Consider the following 19778-nt stretch of genomic DNA (forward strand, 5'->3'; position numbering starts at 1 on the left):
TGCAACCCCTATTACCAGTCTGTTCAACCTCTCTTTCGTTTCGTCCGAGATCCCTAAAGATTGGTAAGCTGTCGCGGTCATCCCCCTCTTCAAAGGCGATAACACTCTAGACCCAAACTGTTACAGACCTATATCCATCCTGCCCTGCCTTTCTAAAGTCTTTGAACGCCAAGTTAATAAACAGATTACTGACCATTTCGAATTCCACCGTACCTTCTCCGCTATGCAATCCGGTTTCCGAGCTGGTCACTGGTGCACCTCAGCCACGCTCAAGGTACTAAACAATATCATTATGGCCATCGATAAAAGACAGTTTTGTGCAGCCGTCTTCATCGACCGCGCCAAGGCTTTCGACTCTGTCAATCACTGTATTCTTATTGGTAGACTCAATAGCCTTGGTTTCTCAAATGAGTGCCTCGCCTGGTTCACCAACTACTTCGCAGATAGAGTACAGTGTGTAAAATGTTGTCCGGATGGCAGTGTCCATGGGGGTACCAAAGGGTTCAATTATCGGGCCGACTATTTTCTCTGTATATATCATCGATGTCTCTTGCATGTGATTCCCTGATCTACCTCTACGCATACGACACCATTCTGTATACATCTGGCCCTTCTTTGGACACTGTGTTAACTAACCTCCAAATGAGCTTCAATGCCATACAACACCCCTTCCGGGGCCTACAGCTGCTCTTAAACGCTAGCAAAACCAAATGCATGCTTTTCAACCATTCGCTGCCTGCACTCGCCTGCCCGACTAGCATCACTACTCTGGACGGTTTTGACCTAGAATACGTGGACAACTACAAATACCTAGGTGTCTGGCTAGACTGTAAACTCTCCTTCCAGGCTCATATCAAACATCTCCCAATCCAAAATCAAATCTAGAATTGCCTTTCTATTTCACAACAAAGCCTCCTTCACTCACGCCGCCAAACTTACCCTAGTAAAACTGACTATCCTACCAATCCTCGACTTTGGCGATGTCATCTACAAAATAGCTTCCAATACTCTACTCAGCAAATTGGATGCAGTCTATCACAGTGCCATCAGTTGTGTGCTCTAGTTGGCTGGCCCTTACTACATATTCGTCGCCAGACCCACTGGCTCCAGGTCATCTACAAGTCTATGCTAGGTAAAGCTCTGCCTTATCTCAGCTCACTGGTCACGATAACAACACCCACCCGTAACACGTGCTCCAGCAGGTACATCTCATTGGTAATCCCCAAAGCCAACACCTCATTTGGCCGCCTTTCCTTCCAGTTCTCTGCTGCCAGTGACTGGAACGAATTGCAAAAATGGCTGAATCTGAAGACTTACATTTCCCTCACTAACTTTAAACATCAGCTATCTGAGCAGCTAACTGTTCGCTGCAGCTGTACATAGACCATCTGTAAATAGCCCACCCAATCTACCTACCTCATCCCCATATTGTTTTTATTTACCTTTATGCTCTTTTGCACACCAATATCATTACTTACACACCATCATCTGCTCATCTATCACTCCAGTGTTAATCTGCTAAATTGTAATTACACTGCTACTATGGCCTATTTATTGCCATACCTCCTCATGCCATTTGCACACACTGTAAATATACTTTCTTTTTTTCTATTGTGTTATTGACTGTACGCTTGTTGATTCCATGTGTAACTCTGTGTTGTTGTTTCTGTTGCACTGCTTTCCTTAATCTTGGCCAGGTCGCAGTTGTAAATGAGAACTTGTTCTCAACTACCTTACCTGGTTAAATAAAGGTTAAATAAAAAAATAAAAGATATGTGACAGCTTCACTGGCGTTGCCTATGCTCTCTTCCTGTGTATCCTTTTTCAAATCCAGGCCTTGAGGTCCACAGCATTAATGATTTATTCTTCTCCTTAGGGGTGGTTGAGTAAAAGCTGGTTAAACTTCCAGGGAATAAAGAACAAGGAGCACCAGCGGACAGCAATGCTCTGGGTTGGGTACCTTTGAATACCAAACTGAAGACCCAATTAGTTATTGCACCCCTTGTGGACAAACTGAAGTGGTACAACATGTTGCATTGCACAATTGTGGGCACTGACCCATAACAGAAAAGTTTTGAATAACTTCCCATAGCTTCATAGTTATGGGAAATGTTTGTTTTGAGATGGTTAGTTCTAACTGTATAGAAAGACTGCTACCACAAACCAGCAGCATCAAAAATTCCTTGGTGGAGAGAACAGTGAAAGACCAGTATCAGGGTCGTCCCTCAGGAGACTGGTACCAAGATATCATGTCCAGTGTGTTCCAGGCTCAGATGGATCTCAACCATCTGCACACTCACTGTACCAGATTTCCCCAACGAATCGTGCCATGGTCATCAACCTATGATGGATGAACAATAAAGTCCTGACCGTGTAGAAAACAACCATCAACCATCAATATTTTCCAGGAACCGGGTAGTCACTGTACTAGTGATACAATTCATCTGGCAGAAGAGGGTACTGATTAAGCAGGTGCAAGAAACAAGAACTTAGCATACTGTGTATATATATATATATTATTTAAACTTGCATCAGTGAATCATTAAACATCTTTACAAACCCCTAGCTACCACCAACACTTCTCTACAGGAAAAGTGGAGATGACATTTTACAGCAGCTCGGTCTACACTTAAATGCCACAAACAAGTAGTACAAAAAACTGCTTTATTTAAAAACATACAATGTGGATAAAAGGAGTGCAGTCACTCTGCTGCTGCCCTCTTGCCTCATTTCCCTGTGGTTATAGCTTCAGGAGCAGCAGTGTCCCCTTCATCACCCTCTGCAGGCTTCTGGAAAGCTTTGGCCTTTGCACCCTTCTTGGCTGCCCCTTCACCCTTGGTAGTCTTCTGTGCTTTGGGTTGATCCTCAGCTGTCCTCTCTGCCCCTTTGTCCTCTTTGACTTGGGCTTCTTAGCAGGGGCCACCTTGGAAGCAGATGCTTTTGCGGACTTCCTGAGTTTTCATCCTGAAAGATGAAAATGACAGGTTTGCAATGCTGCTAGTTTGTGGTAGCATTTAAAACATGAGATTCAATTTGAGAATCAATTCAACCATGGTAAAGCCCAAATAGGGAACAGTACCCATGACAAAAGTGTAAAAAAAGTCCCTATAACCCAAAACCACTTGAACAATGCCAATAGTCAGAACATAACTGAAACCACACTTGCCTCTGAAGGTTTCTCCTTCTGCTTTTTGGCTGTAGCCTTTTTCTTCTCAGCTTCTAGAGACAAGAGTTAGTGATGTGTGTGTATGCATGCAGTCATGGACACAATGAGGAGAAGAGAGATACCCATACAAGTCATTAAATGAGCAATGTTAAATGTCCTCCATTGCAATGGGTGTAGCTCAATAACAATGATCCCATACAATTGGGCAGATTATAGGGTGATGTCTAAATCCTAGGAGTGATGAGCACAATCAATTCAGTGGATTCAGTTTACCGGCTTCCTTGTCCTTAGTCTTCTTGGCTCCAACCTTCGCTGCCTTTGGAGCCTTCTCCACATTGGGATCAGTGTTCTCAGTGGCCTTTGGCTCCTTGACCCTACACCTGACTGCCAGCTGGCAAGGAAGAGTGATCACACGTTGAGCTACATTATATTAAACAGCAAGCCCATGTTCAATATGTTTGTCATATAATGTTGACTTATCTAATAAACACACCACTTTAAATTCAAAACTGGTACCATGAAGTTTGGCTCATTTTCCAGATAAGCTACAACCACATTCAGAAAATGAAGTCCATTCGCCTTGGATCACATTATTCTTGATTTAATTACTTGGGTTAACAAAGCCTAGTTGCCACAAGGAGCCTATTAAAGTAACTGTCCGGTGGAGATCTCACTTTAAAAAAAAAGTATATTCTGTTAATTTGTACCCAAATAATGTTGTGGACTCATCCGGTATAGTGATGTTATGTTTGATGTGCACTTGATCAAAGCCTTGAGTAATTAACCTATTTCAGACAATTAGCTGGAAAATCTCAACGCTCCAGGAAGCTTTGTTTCCCCATCACTAATCCTATACTGGTATTTGTAGCCAAAGCATCACTTGAAAAAAACTACAAAAAAAAACACTTCAACTTGTAACACAAAACAGGCAGTTTCGATAATGCTTGCCATTTCCTCATTGAACATGATATCATATTGGCTGAGCTGGCCAATCAACAGAATACTTGATTTAATATTTTTTGTAACAGGTATATGCCCACACCATTCTATTGTTGGGGTACGCCCTGGGCAAGATTAACAAAGGTGCTTCCCTTGGCTGAAGCCCCTGGGCCCAGAAGGCAGAAAAAAGGTCACAAATGTATACATACATTTTACAGTACATATTAGATTTGTAGTATATATTTTTTACTGCAACCGCAAACCACAGAAGGATTCAGGAGCCTGCTCTCAATGAGTGTAGACAGCTTCCTACTGCCACTCTGCTAATCTTCAGATGGGGGGAGGAGAGGTTTGGGTAAATGGGGGGCCCTGCCTTGATTGGGTAACTGAAAAAATAAACTGCATAATAACTAAATGTGACTGGTCAATTATGTGAGTCAGGGGCTGGGCCCAAGAGGCAAAACAACAAATGAATTATTTTTTAACCAACCAAGGGAACCTGTTCTCAATGTTCAAAATACACCAGAGAACATATTTAGCCACAGAGGTTCAATAGCTTCTCAAAAATAATTGGATTAAATGTAATCACAAGAGCATGCAGTGTTTGTGTTTGGCCTCCACCAGCAGCAAGAACAGCTTCAATGCGCCTTGGCATAGATTTTGGTAGTTACAGGTTGCCTACAGTCTGGAAGGCTGCAATTTGGGCAGCATACATGCCAAATGTACAACTTGTTGTGTTGTGGCCATAGACATAATACATCGATTTTTGGATCCTCTTATCCTGGCATTTTGAGTGGAAACTCATGGGTACACTAGCAATGGCTGCCAGTTCTGATCTGAACTGGAACTGCCATCCATGGATGATATGTAGTTGGTTGCAGCTGTCTGTTTGCATATTTCAATATAAAAATTGCGGGAAAAAAATAGTTTGGAAAGCAAATGTCTACTGCTGAAAATAGAAGACTGTCTCTAGAACCAATATAATTCTCAACTCCCATTTTTTTGTGACCAGCAGCACTGTTTTTCAAAGTAGCTCATCTTGAGAGAGGCTATTGCCAAGAGGAGCGCATTGGCCATCACCGTGAGTAGAAGTCCATGGTGGCTTCATCATTATGTGAGTCGGTGTGCCACTGGAAATTGCATTTAATAGCCCAATGTAGTAATATATAAATAAAAAACACTATTCAAACAGGAATGCTGCTTTAAAATACTCAATTACAATTTTTGGGAAGGAAAACCATTTCACTCATGTTGTAAATTATAGGTCATATTTCATAGAAATCTGGAAACACTGGGCATTTACTTTAATAAGATTTAGACATGCATGGGTCACTTACCCGAAACCTCCCCTGTCCGCCGTTTGCTATCGAGTTGATGTCCTCACCAATACCCCGCCCTCGATTCCTATTTTCAGGGTCTTGCGTGTCATGTACTTCAACCTCATCAGGTCCACAGATGGATATTTCCCTGTTTTGTCGCCACGGATGGCCTGAGATGAGAGACGAATCGAGAGTCCAACTCCTTCAGCGCTTCATTAACCAACACCATCGTGGGTGGATGAAGAGGAGTTTTTCGTGCCACAGCAGGTGCTTTGCTGGATTCTAACAATGAAATTGACAAATGTATCAACCAACCGTAATCTAACCAAATAGCCGCTACTTCTTTGGCGGCTGCTGCTTTCTTAAGGTGTCATGATCAAATGGTTAATATCAAATTTAGGCTATATAAAAACGTTCGTTTAAAAACAGCAACTGCATTCTCAGCCTACACACGTTCAATGTTTATGCACTTCAAGCAAAGCACGCGGTTTATCTGAACGGGAGCTGAAATGTAGGTACCAGACAGAGCATTAAAGGTTAACTGATCAGTCTGAGCAGTAGTTATGGGTGTAAAATGGCACACTGATTCCATCTGTTGGTAAATGTTCATTACTGCAACTCTTGTGTTTTACCGGGATGCTTGAGATACCTGGATGTGTTGTGATGTACCGAACAAGACTGGTTACTCGCATCAATGCCTCTGTCTCGTCATTTAACATTCAAACAGTAGTGTGAACTCGCTTTTTCTTCTCTCCTCCGTTCCTTCCTTCCATCCATCCTTTCCTTTACTGCGCTTATCAGTTTACCGTCACTGCTCTGGCATATTATTAAACGTGACTCACCAAACATAAATGAAATATGAAAACCCTTCTACATTTTAGAGATTCTAAAACTCTCAACCACAAATGCAGGGTTTTTGTAGTTAAACATTGTGCTGTTAAAAACTTAAAACAAAAGGTCGAAGATAAATATTTTTCTCAGAAAGACAAGTTAGTTAGTTTGTTTTAGAAATGGAATTGCCTGCAATAATGATACAAAACACATTTTGTTGAAGACAGGTAGCTTTAGAACCTAAAAATAATTACAGATGAATGATTCTGAATGTTCAGCCTCCTTGTCCTCTGCAACATGACATTAGCCCACAGTTGCCATATGAGACATCTGTGGTTTTCCTGTGAACAAGCTCCACATCTGCTTTTCTATTGAAACATTTCATCTTTGTCCCAGTCACTGCCACCATCTACTGTGATGTCAGACTAACAGTATGTATGTAGCTGTCTAAAAAATGGCATTGTTCATCCCTGATATGGCTGGTCGTCTGTTTTTGCTCATCCTCCTTTTCGGTGAGTTATTTTTCCTTCCATCTGTTTGTGCTACAGGATATTCCATTCTTCTTTCCCCTCTTTTAGTCTTTTACTTTAGGAACTCTAAATATTTCAACCTGTTATGGTTATAATAAGTGTGTCTTATTCCATTGATCATCCTAGTGTTTATTAACATGTTGTACAGATAAGAATGACCACTGCTTGATAACATGGCTGTGAATGCATTACAGTCTGTTCTGCTTCGCCAGCTTGTGTAAAGTGTTCCCATCTCATGTTTTCTTATTTTTCATAATGTCAAAAAGAGCATGATAATGACCCATTTTGTTATGTCTAGATACCTTCCAGTTCCTCAAAGCCAAAGGTCAGTATCATTATTATGGACTTTAAGCTGCAATATGTAACTTTTTGGGCTACCAGACAAAACAACGGGTTACCAAAATATTCAAATAATGATTGAAATATTTTCAATAAAAACGTAATTTTGATGAATTCATCCATACGATTTCATCCTTCCATGAGCTGCTGTATACACTGGGTATACAAAACATTAACATGACATAGACTGATCAGGCAAATCCAGATGAAAGCTATGATCCCTTATTGATGTCACTTGTTAAAGCCACTTAAATCAGTAAATAGATGAAGGGGAGGAGACAGTTTAAAGACATGGATTGTGTATGTGTGCCATTCAGAGGGAAAGGGCAAGACACAATATTTAAGTGCCTTTGAATGGGGTATGGTAGAAGGTGCCAGAACTGCATCAGTGCTGGGTTTTTCACGCTCAACAGTTTCCTGTGTGTATCAAGAATGGTCCACCACCCTAAGGACAACTTGACACAACTGTGGGAAGGATTGGAGTCAACATGGGTCAGCATCCCTGTGGAATGAGACAGACAGCAAGATTAATCCAAATCTCCGCTGTTGAAAACCAAATGCCAGTCTAAAATATATGGGATATAATATCTAAATGCTTTTTACAGTGGAGATCAAGATAATAAATTGCCTGGCTGGGCTGATGAGATAGTAGATTGAGCAGTCAAATGGAATAGTGAATAGATCATTTTTTTTGTGTTTGCAAACGTTGCGCGCATCGCCCTCCTGCGGCAACGTTTACAAACACAAAAAAATGGTCTATTCACTATTCCATTTGACTGCTCAATCCACTATGGTGACAGAACAGAACGCCAACAAAAATAACCTCTATTTACATGTTGCCTATGAGTGAATTTCACACTACTTTTGGATTATAATTGGAGTTTAAGGCTCGTACGAAAGTCCTGCTTAATATAACGTTTGTGTCATCATTGTAAATCAAATGCATTATACTTAAAAATAACTTCAACTTCAACCAGTAAAATGTCTCTTTGGCTATCTTTTGCTGCAGCCTATGGCCATGTCAGTGAGTGTTTAGCATTCTAGCTAACAACTTGATGCATCCAAAATAGTTATTTTACAAAGATCAACACCAAATTATATTCTTAGTGACTGTTCAAGCAAGAATCAACACATCATTTTAAGCGTAGGAGAGCCCCCCAAAAGTTATTTTGTTTAGAAGTAATAAAAACTTAAATCTAGGCTATGTTGAATGTGAGCAGATGGCGTGGCTTTCTTACTGCAGCCAAGAGTCACGCGCATCTGTACGTGACGTCAGTGTGTCGTTCACTGGAAAGTATCACATTTTATTTGTCACATACACATGGTTAGCAGATGTTAATGCGAGTGTAGCGAAATGCTTGCGCTTCTAGTTCCGACAATGCAGTAATAACCAACGAGTAATCTAACTAACAATTCCAAAACTACTACCTTATACACACAAGTGTAAAGGGATAAAGAATATGTACATAAAGCTATATGAATGAGTGATGGTACAGAGCGGCATAGGCAAGATGCAGTAGATGGTATCGAGTACAGTATATGCATATGAGATGAGTAATGTAGGGTTATAGAGTACAGTATATACATATGAGATGAGTAATGTAGGGTATGTAAACATTATATTAAGTGACATTGTTTAAAGTGGCTAGTGATACATGTATTACATAAAGATGGCAAGATGCAGTAGATGTTATAGAGTACAGTATATACATATGAGATGAGTAATGTAGGGTTATAGAGTACAGTATATACATATGAGATGAGTAATATAGGGTATGTAAACATATTAAGTGGCATTGTTTAAAGTGGCTAGTGATACATTTTTTACATCAATTTTCCATTATTAAAGTGGCTGGAGTTGAGTCATTATGTTGGCAGCAGCCACTCAATGTTAGTGGTGGCTGTTTAACAGTCTGATGGCCTTGAGATAGAAGCTGTTTTCAGTCTCTCGGTCCCTGCTTTGATGCACCTGTATTGACCTCGCCTTCTGGATGATAGGGGGGTGAACAGGCAGTGGCTCGGGTGGTTGTTGTCCTTGATGATCTTTATGGCCTTCCTGTGACATCGGGTGGTATAGGTGTCCTGGAAGGCAGGTAGTTTGCCCCCGGTGATGCGTTCTGCAGACCTCACTACCCTCTGGAGAACTTTACAGTCGTGGTCAGAGCAGTTGCCGTACCAGGCGGTGATACAGCCCGACAGGATGCTCTCGATTGTGCATCTGTAAAAGTATGGAACGCCATTTGGGTCGTTGCATTTCCAAAAAGATACACATGAAATAACACTGTTTGATGCGTCAAATCAGCTTGTTGACCAATCAGGACCTAGATATGACTGTACGTCACATAATAAATTAACACGTTTGTTACTGTTTTACATAGTTATTCCAGATTGATTACATGATCACTTGTATTTCATATGTCACAGTGATTCACCGATATGTGTGATGCTGGTAAAGTTTTGTCTTGTGCACCTGTCGCTGCAGCACAAGCGCAGACACACCTCCCCAAGCTCTGGGACAGTTCTGGTCAGAAAGAAATCCATCACTTCTGTTGTTTGGCTGTGCCCATTTAGCAACGTTCCAAAATGAGCAAATGTCCTGGTGGAAGGATGTAAATAAAACACATTTACTCAGAACAATAATACGTCTTGAATGAAAGACAGGTCCTTAATCATTAGTTTAGTTTAAATGTTGGCAACCGTTTTACAAAAGCAAAATGGCCATCGAAGCCGAGGATTATTGTGTGATAACTCCCTCCTAAGGGCTGTTCCTGGCATGGGCTCTCATTGTTTATTGCTTAAATAGACAACAGTGTCTGAATTGTTTTCTCTTTCAAACTCATATAATATTAAGTTGTACATTAAAACATTGAAAATGAATTTATAATTCAATTAAAAAAGACACTCCATCATCCCACTGATCTCACAGATCCTCCTCAACCCAGTCTAACAGTGATTCCTGCAGTCATCAAAGAGAGAGACTCAGTTCAGCTGAACTGTCAGACTCCTCCATCTGGCTCTGATTGTTACTTCAAAATGGAAGGGCAAGTAGAATTCACCCTTCCATCACCCTGTCAACAGACACTCACAGGAACACTACTGGTGAGGTGGACAGGTCAGAGTTCACCAGCTGAGGTCAAAATCCAATGTCAGTACAATGCTACAGGTTCACAGTTTAGATCCATATACAGTGAGCCTTCAACAGTCACAATTCAGGGTAAGAAGACTATTTGAATGGTTGTAAACAATGTACTGTTGTGCCATCATTACCACGTTCCTCTTGTGATATGTTATCATACTGTGTGTTGTCATAATCTATTACGTGAAACAATCAAGCAATATATTATATATCCTTAATTTCCCATACTGTAGCTGCATAATGTAATTGACTCAAGATCCTTAAGCCTGAAATAACAAGGAGGGATTAGTCTGTCAGTACATTTCTCAAAACCACAAAATGCTAAATGCTTAATTCCCCTATTCTCACAGACCTTCCTCAGCTGACAGTGAGTTCTACAGTCATCAGAGAAACAGAATCAGTTCAGCTGAGTTGTGAGACTCCTCCATCTCTGCCTGTGTCTCACTGTTACTTCAACATAGAGGGGAGGAAGAATCTTCCAGACTCATTGTGTACTCAGACAATAACAGGAACTGAGCTGCTCAAGAGGTCTGGTCCAACATTTCCAGCTGTGGTCAAAGTGACGTGTTACTACACTGTATGGAAGTCTCCCACATCTCCTTTTAGTGACCCTGTCTCAGTCACTGTTCAGGGTAAGTAGGTGGTTTAAACAATGATACACTTCACTGTTATACCGTATTAATTATGCTCGTTCTGAAAATGAGATCTTCTGTCGTATTTCTGAAACGTCTTCATTGCACATAATGATATTATTTACTGTACTTTATACAAACATAAATGCTGACATAGTTGAACATTTTATTAATGGATTTTCCATACTGTTAGTATGTATGGATTACCTGTAATGTTTTTAAATGCAACGTTCAAAGAGACCCACCTCCTCCCAGGCTGACAGTCAGTTCTACAGTCATCAGAGAGAGAGACTCAGTTCGGCTGAGCTGTCAGACTCCTCCATCTGGTTCTGTGTCTCAGTGTTACCTAAACCCTCACCCTGTACGAGGTCACTCACGGGGACTGAGCTGCTCTCGTGGGCAGGTCAAAGTTAATCTGTTGAGATCAAACTGAGATGTTTTTACACAGTAGAAAATCACTATACATCGACGCACAGTGGTTCTGTCTCTCTTACTATTCTTGGTAAGAAATTATTATTCAGATTGTCTTAAATGATTATGTTTAAATCACAATCTCATCCAATGTCATTTCAAAATGTTTGTTGTGAAGACAATAAATCCATAGAATATTTGAAATGTTTATGTCAAAAGTAGAGTTCTTAGATCCCACGCAAACAACCACAGAGAGGCCAAAGTACAATCAAAGGTTCTTTATAAACTCAGCTTTACACAGTATCACTACGGTCCTATTAGAAACATGTATATAGTCTGGGATTTAGTTCTGTAGGCTAACTAGAAGCAACGGGACAAACTAACACAGCGGTTGACTCCCGATTGGTGGCCAATGTTCATTCTGGTCCTTCCGAGCAGGGTTTGTTCCTTCGGTTTTCCCCGAGCAGGATTAGTTCGGCTCTACCCGAACAGGGTTCGGCTCTTCCTCCTGAGCAGGGATCGTTAGTCGATGGCTGGTCTGGTAGTCAATTGCTGGTTTGGTGTTCAGTGGTAGGTCGCCTTCTGTCCCTCACTCTGCACCGGCCTGGCTGTGTATTAGAGTTGGGTGTAGCCTCTCAGCGGCGTCAAGCGTGTCCTCCGTGTCTGTAGTCGTGGGGGACAGAAAACATACAATTAGAGCATGTACTGGACAACAATTGGGGTCACACACACGTTCGAAACAAGCACTTTCCTTTAGTAGTGTTATAAAGAGCTTTGTGATTTGTGTCTTTCCCACAGCAGGGGACCAGCGGAAACGAGAAGCAAGTCGGTCGAGATGTCCCTGGTTCAGTTCCTTTTTAACTCTAGTTCTGGGGCGTGTTTAGCAATTTGTTTAGGGAGGGAGAAGGTGATAGAGAATCATCTCAATGTCAGTTTAGTCTGTGTTAATTTTTGGAATCACAGCAAGCAAAATAGTCCATGCGATTCAATTTGATTCACACGTGAGAATGTAAGGAATTAAGTGAAAGGCAATCGTTGTAAATACACAGCACACAAGATTAAATGGCACTCATAAATAGGAATGATATCAAATAAGACATGCTGTTAGTTAATATAAAGAGAATGGCAGGCTCTTGTTTAGTAAGAGTGTCACTTGTGACATACACATTACATTCAAAAAGAGTGATGCAAAAGGGAGTCTCTCTGTCCTTTCCCAACAGATCTAAAACCAGACATTACAGTACATTTTGATGAGGACTTCAACATCATCTGTTTGATTCCTGGATCCTTCAGTCCTGACACCACCTGTAACCTGTATGTTGGAGAGGAGAGTCAGCCATCCTTCACAGCAAAGATCAAGAAGAGAAAAGCCACCTCAGCATCCAAACAGTGGTTCTGTCAATTCACTCCAAAACATAGTGATCTGATCAGTCGTCTACAGTCAGTGAGGCGTAAGGAGGTGAGCTGTGACTACAGATTGAGCTCAGGACCAAACTCTCTCTCTCCACGCAGTGATGGGCACAGCTTTACAGGTGAGTCATAATCTAAACATATCTATCAGTGCTGCAGGTCTTCATGATCTGACTCACTTTTATTTCAGCATCTTCTTAGTATGACTATATTAATTCTGACCAACGAACTAAATACCACATTTCAATCCCAAATGATTTCAGATCTGGTGGGAGTTCACATCAGTGATCCAACAACTATACAGACACCTTCTATAGCAGGTAGTCCACACATTTGTGCTTTTAAAGTGGCACTGCTTTTATTTTTATAGCAACACAAGTTTCAGCAATAAGAATAGTTGTGTTAATGTGTAAATGAAGCTGTTCTGTTCGATAATTAAGCTGTAGGCTAGTTGAGAACAAGTTCTCATTTGCAACTGCGACCTGGCCAAGATAAAGCATAGCAGTGTGAACAGACAACACAGAGTTACACATGGAGTAAACAATTAACAAGTCAATAACACAGTAGAAAAAAAGGGGAGTCTATATACATTGTGTGCAAAAGGCATGAGGAGGTAGGCGACTAATTACAAGTTGGTGAGGGAGATAAAAGTCTCCAACTTCAGCGATTTTTGCAATTCGTTCCAGTCACAGGCAGCAGAGAACTGGAACGAAAGGCGGCCAACCTGGCTTTAGGGATGATCAGTGAGATACACCTGCTGGAGCGCGTGCTACGGGTGGGTGTTGCCATCGTGACCAGTGAATTGAGATAAGGCGGAGCTTTACCTAGCATGGACTTGTAGATGACCTGGAGCCAGTGGGTCTGGCGACGAATATGTAGGGCCAGCCGACTAGAGCATACAAGTCGCAATGGTGGGTGGTATAAGGTGCTTTAGTGACAAAACGGATGGCACTGTGATAAACTGCATCCAGTTTGCTGAGTAGAGTGTTGGAAGCAATTTTGTAGATGACATCGCCGAAGTCGAGGATCGGTAGGATAGTGAGTTTTACAAGGGTAAGTTTGGCGGCGTGAGTGAAGGAGGCTTTGTTGCGGAATAGAAAGCCGACTCTTGATTTGATTTTCGATTGGAGATGTTTGATATGAGTCTGGAAGGAGAGTTTGCAGTCTAGCCAGACACCTAGCTACTTATAGAAGTCCACATATTCAAGGTCGGAACCATCCAGGGTGGTGATGCTGGTCAGGCGTGCGGGTGCAGGCAGCGAACGGTTGAAAAGCATGCATTTGGTTTTACTAGCGTTTAAGAGCAGTTGGAGGCCACGGAAGGAGTGTTGTATGGCATTGAAGCTCGTTTGGAGGTTAGATAGCACAGTGGGGCTACGGGCCGGAAGTATATAGAATGGTGTCGTCTGCGTAGAGGTGGATCAGGGATTCGCCCGCAGCAAGAGCAACATCATTGATTTATATATAGAGAAAAGAGTCGGCCCGAGGATTGAACTATAGATATGACACCAGCCTCATCACCAATGCCTGGGATCATCAGCACAAGTAATAGAATGTCTGTGTTCATCTAGTCGAGTGTTTAGATCGTATCTATACGCTGTTAGGCTTCTGCTGTTAGATAACATGGTGACTTTATTCTAGGAAGCTGTCAACAACAATCAACACTTTATCTGTCCTGAAAGACTTGATCACCTTGTGAATTGGTCTTATCATCTCTATAATGAGGAGAAATATAATCTACCAGGGAAGGAAGCAATCTGTCCGTAGTGATTTTATAGTCCTACTTTTCCCACTTTGAAAAGATGGTATTTCAAAAGGCCAAAAACACCATGATGATTATTAATATGATCATTCATAAAATGATAATTTCATTATTATGTGTTTTCTCAGTGAGTTTGACTCCAGGTCCTAGATCTACTTTGCCGCCCAGCACGACAGCGAGTCCTACAGAAGGTGTGTTGGGCCTCTAAATGACCATCTCTGCAAATAGTAATTATACAGTCAAGAGTTTAGATTACGGGCCTGTAAATTAAGTGAACCAAATGTGAATGTAAAACCTTATTCTTGTGTAATCATATTGCTTCCCACTAGTTTCAACTGTTACTTGTACCTTTACCCCAGACACCACACTGACACCAACTACCAGTAAGTAGATCCACCAATTTTAACTTAGTTTGCAAATACAATATCTTTGTTCACATTCATTCACTAAAGCTCTGACCGGTTAACTAATAGATGTATTCATAGCTGCTTGTAATTTCAGTCCAGATTTTAACCACTTTTAGTCCATCTGATTTGTAGGTAATGTGTAGTGTACTTCTCTCTTCATGCTTATTGAAAGACCATATCACATTAACTTTCATTTGTTCTTGTGTAATATGAGTAATATCTTCTCACCAGGTTTGACCTCCCCTTTGACCCCTAGCAGGGCAGTGAATCCTTCATCAGGTCTCTTAGTCATCTTTATCTAGTTAGCAAATATAAGTAAAACAAATAGAGTAGCTTTATCTTCTCCATGTTTTTTTTTCTCCACATCACAAATTTGCCTCATTACAAAAAGAGGTTGATATTTGATTGATTAAAATCAACACATTTAATGCCTTTTTTTAATAATCAGATCCAATGATTTGCTTTGCATCAGGGTCGACTGTTTGCTGTACTTTGACCACTGACACCCCAGCGAGTCCAACTGAAAGTAAGTTTAGCCAATAGGTTTAATTTCGTTTGCTAAATATTTTTGTCTATTAAAGCATACACCAATTTTGCAAATATAGCCAAATGTAAATTCAGTCAAGGCTTTAGAATTAATCAAACAATTTGTCTCTTCTTAGAAATATTTACATGACTCTGTTATTAAGTTGTCCTTCTCTCTTGCATGTGCCCAGGAGGTCAAACCTCCACAGAAAGTGAAGTGGAATCAAACAGTCAAGAAAGCATTTTGTGTAAGTATCCTTGTCTAGCTCTCTTTTCTCACACATTTGAAAACAGAACTGTGCACATTTTCTCAGAAGAACAAGAGCTGATGACCTCTCCTTATGTCATCATGTCACCAAATAGTGGGGCAATTATGGCAGGCAGCAGTGGGTGTGGCTTCTGGAGTGGGCGTGTTCCTGGTAGGATTGACAGCTGTCTGTCTCTGCAGGAAGACCAGTGAGTACATTTGATTCTGCAAAACAAAAAATTTACCGTGCTAACATTAATGTAAGTGCCTTTGGCATGGGTTAATTCATCAACTCAGTTTGATCATATTGTATAGGTTCGACTATATTCAATTTAATTAATTTAGCCTAATTTGTTTTTCAGAGAAAACCAATTCCCAGAGGTAAGAATTCCGCTTGTGAATATGATGCAGATTGTATCAACCTTTAGTTCTGTATTGTCCATGATGAGATGTTCTTACCACAACCTTCTTATATACTTTTATGTTGTACAGACCTACAGCCAGACAGGATGATCACAGACAATGTATGTTCCAAACAAAATACATCAAACATACACACACATACGACATACAACGAACTATATACTCTCATGTACAAGAACTGTAATTCAATTTTCAATGTGTTTCTGTTGTAGATGATTTGGTGTCTATGGGAGCGGTGAGCAGTGGAGTCATGGTGATTATTCTACATTACAGTGGAATCTGTACACATGTACCCCTCTGACAGAGGAGGCTGGTGGGATGAGTTATAGGAGGACAGGCTCATTGTAATGGCTGGAATGGAATTAATGGGACTAATGGGACGGAGTCAAACAAATTAAACACATTGAAACTACGTGTTTGACTCCATTCCATTAATTCCATTTCAAATATTACAATGAGCCCGTCCTCCTATAACTCCTCTCACCAGCATCCTCTGCCCTTTGTCTGTCTGATCTGAGGATCAAGACCTTAATGTTACATTAGTAGTGCTTCAACATATGAATGTTCAAAGTATCAAACTAACAGCTGTATTTATATGGTAATATTTATAATTACTATATAAAGATGGATTTATTATTTATATTTGTATTTGTATTTATTACCAAATAAGATGTTCTTCACCAGAAATAATATCTTAATGCATTAATTCATGTTAAACCTTGTAAATGTGTTCCTAAGTAGGTACAGAGTTTAGTCGTATAAACTATTTATGATTGCATTGGACATGTGTAGATCTCCGAATTACACAAATCCGACTAACACTTCCTGTTATACAAAGGAGGGTGCCGTTCATGTCACGAGTTAGAGAGTAGAATAGACATACAGTTTTTAGACTGGAGGATAAAAAGTCTCTCTCTTCTCTCTCTTCTTCTCCCTCTCTCTCTACTACAGGTGGATTCAGGAGATGCTGGAAACGATTCTCAGATCACTTCTGTACTGTCCATGTTCATGCCCTCAGGTTTGTCCCTCAGATCTCGGGACCATCTGCAAGTGCACAGCTGCTGTACATGCTTAAACTTTGGGCCTAACCTTATCAACCTTATCAAAATGCATATATAACACTTAAAACAGAGATGAATGTGTCAGAGCATCAGCAGTGTGAGAATAGATCTGTAGATCTGCAGGGGGGTTTGAGACATGAGGAGAAGTGTGAAATTACATCAAGCCTTGTTACTTGCACTTCTTCTGTTTGGCTGTTACTAACACAAGAGGGCAAACTCGACTAAGTAACACACATGCAATGTAGACATGTAATATACACATGATCCCCCTCAAACACACACTCATACAAACATACACATGGAATTGTCTCTCTGTGATGTGCAGGTCCCATTGATGTGGATTCACAGGCATTTGCAAATAAACATGTAAGTACAGCACAAATGTCCTATTCATTGTATTATATTATATTGTTATATTATTATAATTATATATAGCATTGTTTTCACAGGCAGGCTGACTCGAGGATAAAAGTATCTCTCTTTCTCTCACTGTGTTTTGACTTTCAGTTTATGATTGGTCTTACATCCTCATAAAATACCCCTTATGAATTACATTTACTGTACTGTAGATTCAAAGCCCTAAACTGAATCTGTTTCTTTTCTCTAGTCTGATACGTACCATGTATACAGCTCAATCCCCGACAGACCAGCAACCTCAGCCCAGCCGGATGGGTTGTACAGTCTTCTGCAGACACACTGAAACTACACCTCTGGCCTTCTGTATTTTTCTCACACATCTCACACAAATACAAATACATACATTGATTAACAGGTAATATGTCTACTGTATTACACATGGACAACTGGTTTCTGTTGCATGTCTATCCATAATATCTCTTACTGTGTTAATATTTATATTTTGGGGATTTTGGAGGGGTACGGGGCATACTCCCCTTTGAGCATTTTTCTTATTTCTTCTCCCTAGTAAATGCTAAATCTACTGTATTTAAGTATATTATGTTGACTGTTTGATACCTTCTTCCATAACAGTTGGATACAATTAATTTCCTATTGGGCAAAACATAATCCAAACACAACCAAAACAAACTGCAAATGCATACAAACTCAAGTTTGTTGAGTCACAAGCTTGATGCATTTATTGGGTGCAAAGAATATAGGACCAAAATACATCATGCTTGACTACTTTAATAAACTATAAATGAATTTGTCCAAATACTTACGACTTCTTGAATTGGGTGGACTATATACATAAAGTGCTTTTTTATCTAATTTGTAAAACATACAATACCTTCAGAAAGTATTCACAGCCCTTGACTTTTTCCAAATGTTGTTATGTTACAGCCTGAATTTAAAATGTATGAAATGTAGATTTTTTTATGTCACTGGCCTACAAACAATACCACATAATGTCAAAGTGGAATTCTGTAAAAAAAAAAGTGTCAATAAGTATTCAATTACTTTGTTATGGAAATCCAAAATAAGTTGAATAATACATTGCATGGACTCCCTCTGTGTGCAATAACAGTGTTTAACATGATTTTTAATGACTACCTCGTCTCTGTACCCCACACATACAATTATCTGTAAAGTCGGTTAGTCGCGTAGTGAATTTCAAGCACAGATTCAACCAAAAAAAACAGGGAGGTTGTCTAATGCCTCACAAAGAAGGAAACTATTGGTAAAAAAAAGCAGACATTGAATATCCCTTTGAGCAAGGTGAAGTTATTAATTACACATTGGATGGTGTATCAATATACCCACTCACAACAAAGATACTGCCATCATTCCTAACTTAGTTGCCGGAGAGGAAAAAACCCACTCAGAGATTTCACCATGGGGCCAATGGTGACTTTAAAACAGTTACAGAGTTTAATGGCTGTGATAGGAGAAAAGTGAGGATGGATCAACAACATTGTAGTTAATCTACCAAGCTAACCTAAATGACGGAGTGAAAAGAAGGAAGCTTGTACCTGTTTGCAGCAAGGCACTAAAGTAAAACTGCAAAACTGTGGCAAAGCAATTCACTTTTTGTCCTGAATACAAAATGTTATGTTTGGGGCAAATAGGATACAACACATTACTGAGTACCATTCTCCATATTTTCATGCACAGTGGTGGCTGCATCTTGTTATGGGTATACTTGTAATCATTAAGAGACTGGGGAGATTTTCAGGATAGAAAATAAATGTAATGGAGCTAAACACAGGCAAAGTACTAGAGGAAAACCTGGTCGAGTCTGCTTTCCACCAGACACTAGGAGATGAATTCACCTTTCAGCAGGATAATAACCTAAAACACAAGGCTAAATATACACTGGAGTTGCTTACCAAGAATACAGTGAATGTTCCTGATGGCAGAGTTACAGTTTTGACTTTAATCTACTTGAAAATCTATGGCAAGACCTGAAAATGGTTGTCTAGCAATGATCAACAACCAATTGGACAGAGCTTGAAGAAATTTGAAAATAATAATGGCCAAATGTTGCACAATCCAGGTGTTGAAAGTTTTTAGAGACGCAGAAAGACTCACAGCTGTAATCGCTGCCAAAGGTGCTAATACAAAGTATTGACTCAGTGATGTAAAGACTTATCTAAATGAAATATTTCTGTATTTCATTTTCAAAAATGTAGCAAAAAATTACAAAAAACATGTTTTCAATTTGTATTGTGTATTGTATTG

The 19778-nt window shown here is 40.1% G+C and overlaps 1 protein-coding gene and 2 long non-coding RNA genes across 9 annotated transcripts in view; 1 reads left to right on the top strand and 2 right to left on the bottom strand.

Moving 5' to 3' along the window:
• Window positions 1–1723: 1723 nt before the first annotated feature.
• Window positions 1724–19778, bottom strand: part of LOC116375931 (uncharacterized) — a 38256-nt gene continuing 20201 nt past the window's right edge. The window contains exon 4 of the long non-coding RNA XR_004211349.1: window positions 1724–2964. This is a non-coding gene — a long non-coding RNA (uncharacterized LOC116375931). The remainder of the gene's footprint in view (window positions 2965–19778) is intronic.
• LOC116375928 (uncharacterized) lies at window positions 3166–5556 on the bottom strand. Its single transcript, XR_004211344.1, has 3 exons — window positions 5443–5556; window positions 3440–3557; window positions 3166–3219 (listed from the first exon to the last, which is right to left on the bottom strand). It is a non-coding gene; the product is annotated as an uncharacterized LOC116375928 (long non-coding RNA).
• On the top strand, window positions 5513–19761 carry LOC116375881 (mucin-2-like). 7 transcript variants are annotated; one of them, XM_031834424.1, is made up of 19 exons: window positions 5581–5691; window positions 6652–6767; window positions 7084–7110; window positions 10051–10338; window positions 10611–10892; window positions 12524–12835; window positions 12977–13033; window positions 14604–14666; window positions 14805–14858; window positions 15114–15161; window positions 15355–15408; window positions 15599–15655; window positions 15771–15863; window positions 16017–16035; window positions 16147–16178; window positions 16290–16330; window positions 17029–17095; window positions 17464–17504; window positions 17588–17611. In XM_031834424.1, the coding sequence occupies exons 2-19, from the start codon at window positions 6710–6712 to the stop codon at window positions 17594–17596; spliced, it is 1602 nt and encodes a 533-aa protein (XP_031690284.1). In that variant the 5' UTR covers window positions 5581–5691; window positions 6652–6709; the 3' UTR covers window positions 17597–17611. The 7 variants fall into 7 exon arrangements, with proteins under 7 accessions (XP_031690258.1, XP_031690284.1, XP_031690234.1 ...); XM_031834398.1 differs by lacking the exons at window positions 15114–15161; window positions 17588–17611 and adding an exon at window positions 17746–19761 and having other exon boundaries at window positions 5513–5691; XM_031834374.1 differs by lacking the exons at window positions 5581–5691; window positions 17588–17611 and adding an exon at window positions 17746–19761.

Source organism: Oncorhynchus kisutch, linkage group LG1 (genome assembly GCF_002021735.2).
Source record: "Oncorhynchus kisutch isolate 150728-3 linkage group LG1, Okis_V2, whole genome shotgun sequence".
Taxonomy (NCBI): domain Eukaryota; kingdom Metazoa; phylum Chordata; class Actinopteri; order Salmoniformes; family Salmonidae; genus Oncorhynchus; species Oncorhynchus kisutch.

Coding starts and splice junctions, on each gene's coding strand:
- LOC116375881 (XM_031834374.1), top strand. CDS start 6,710: ATGGCATTGTTCATCCCTGATATGGCTGGTCGTCTGTTTTTGCTCATC. Junction 10,339..10,610: donor TTCAACAGTCACAATTCAGG/GTAAGAAGACTA, acceptor CTATTCTCACAG/ACCTTCCTCAGCTGACAGTG. Junction 17,505..17,745: donor AGGCATTTGCAAATAAACAT/GTAAGTACAGCA, acceptor TCTTTTCTCTAG/TCTGATACGTACCATGTATA.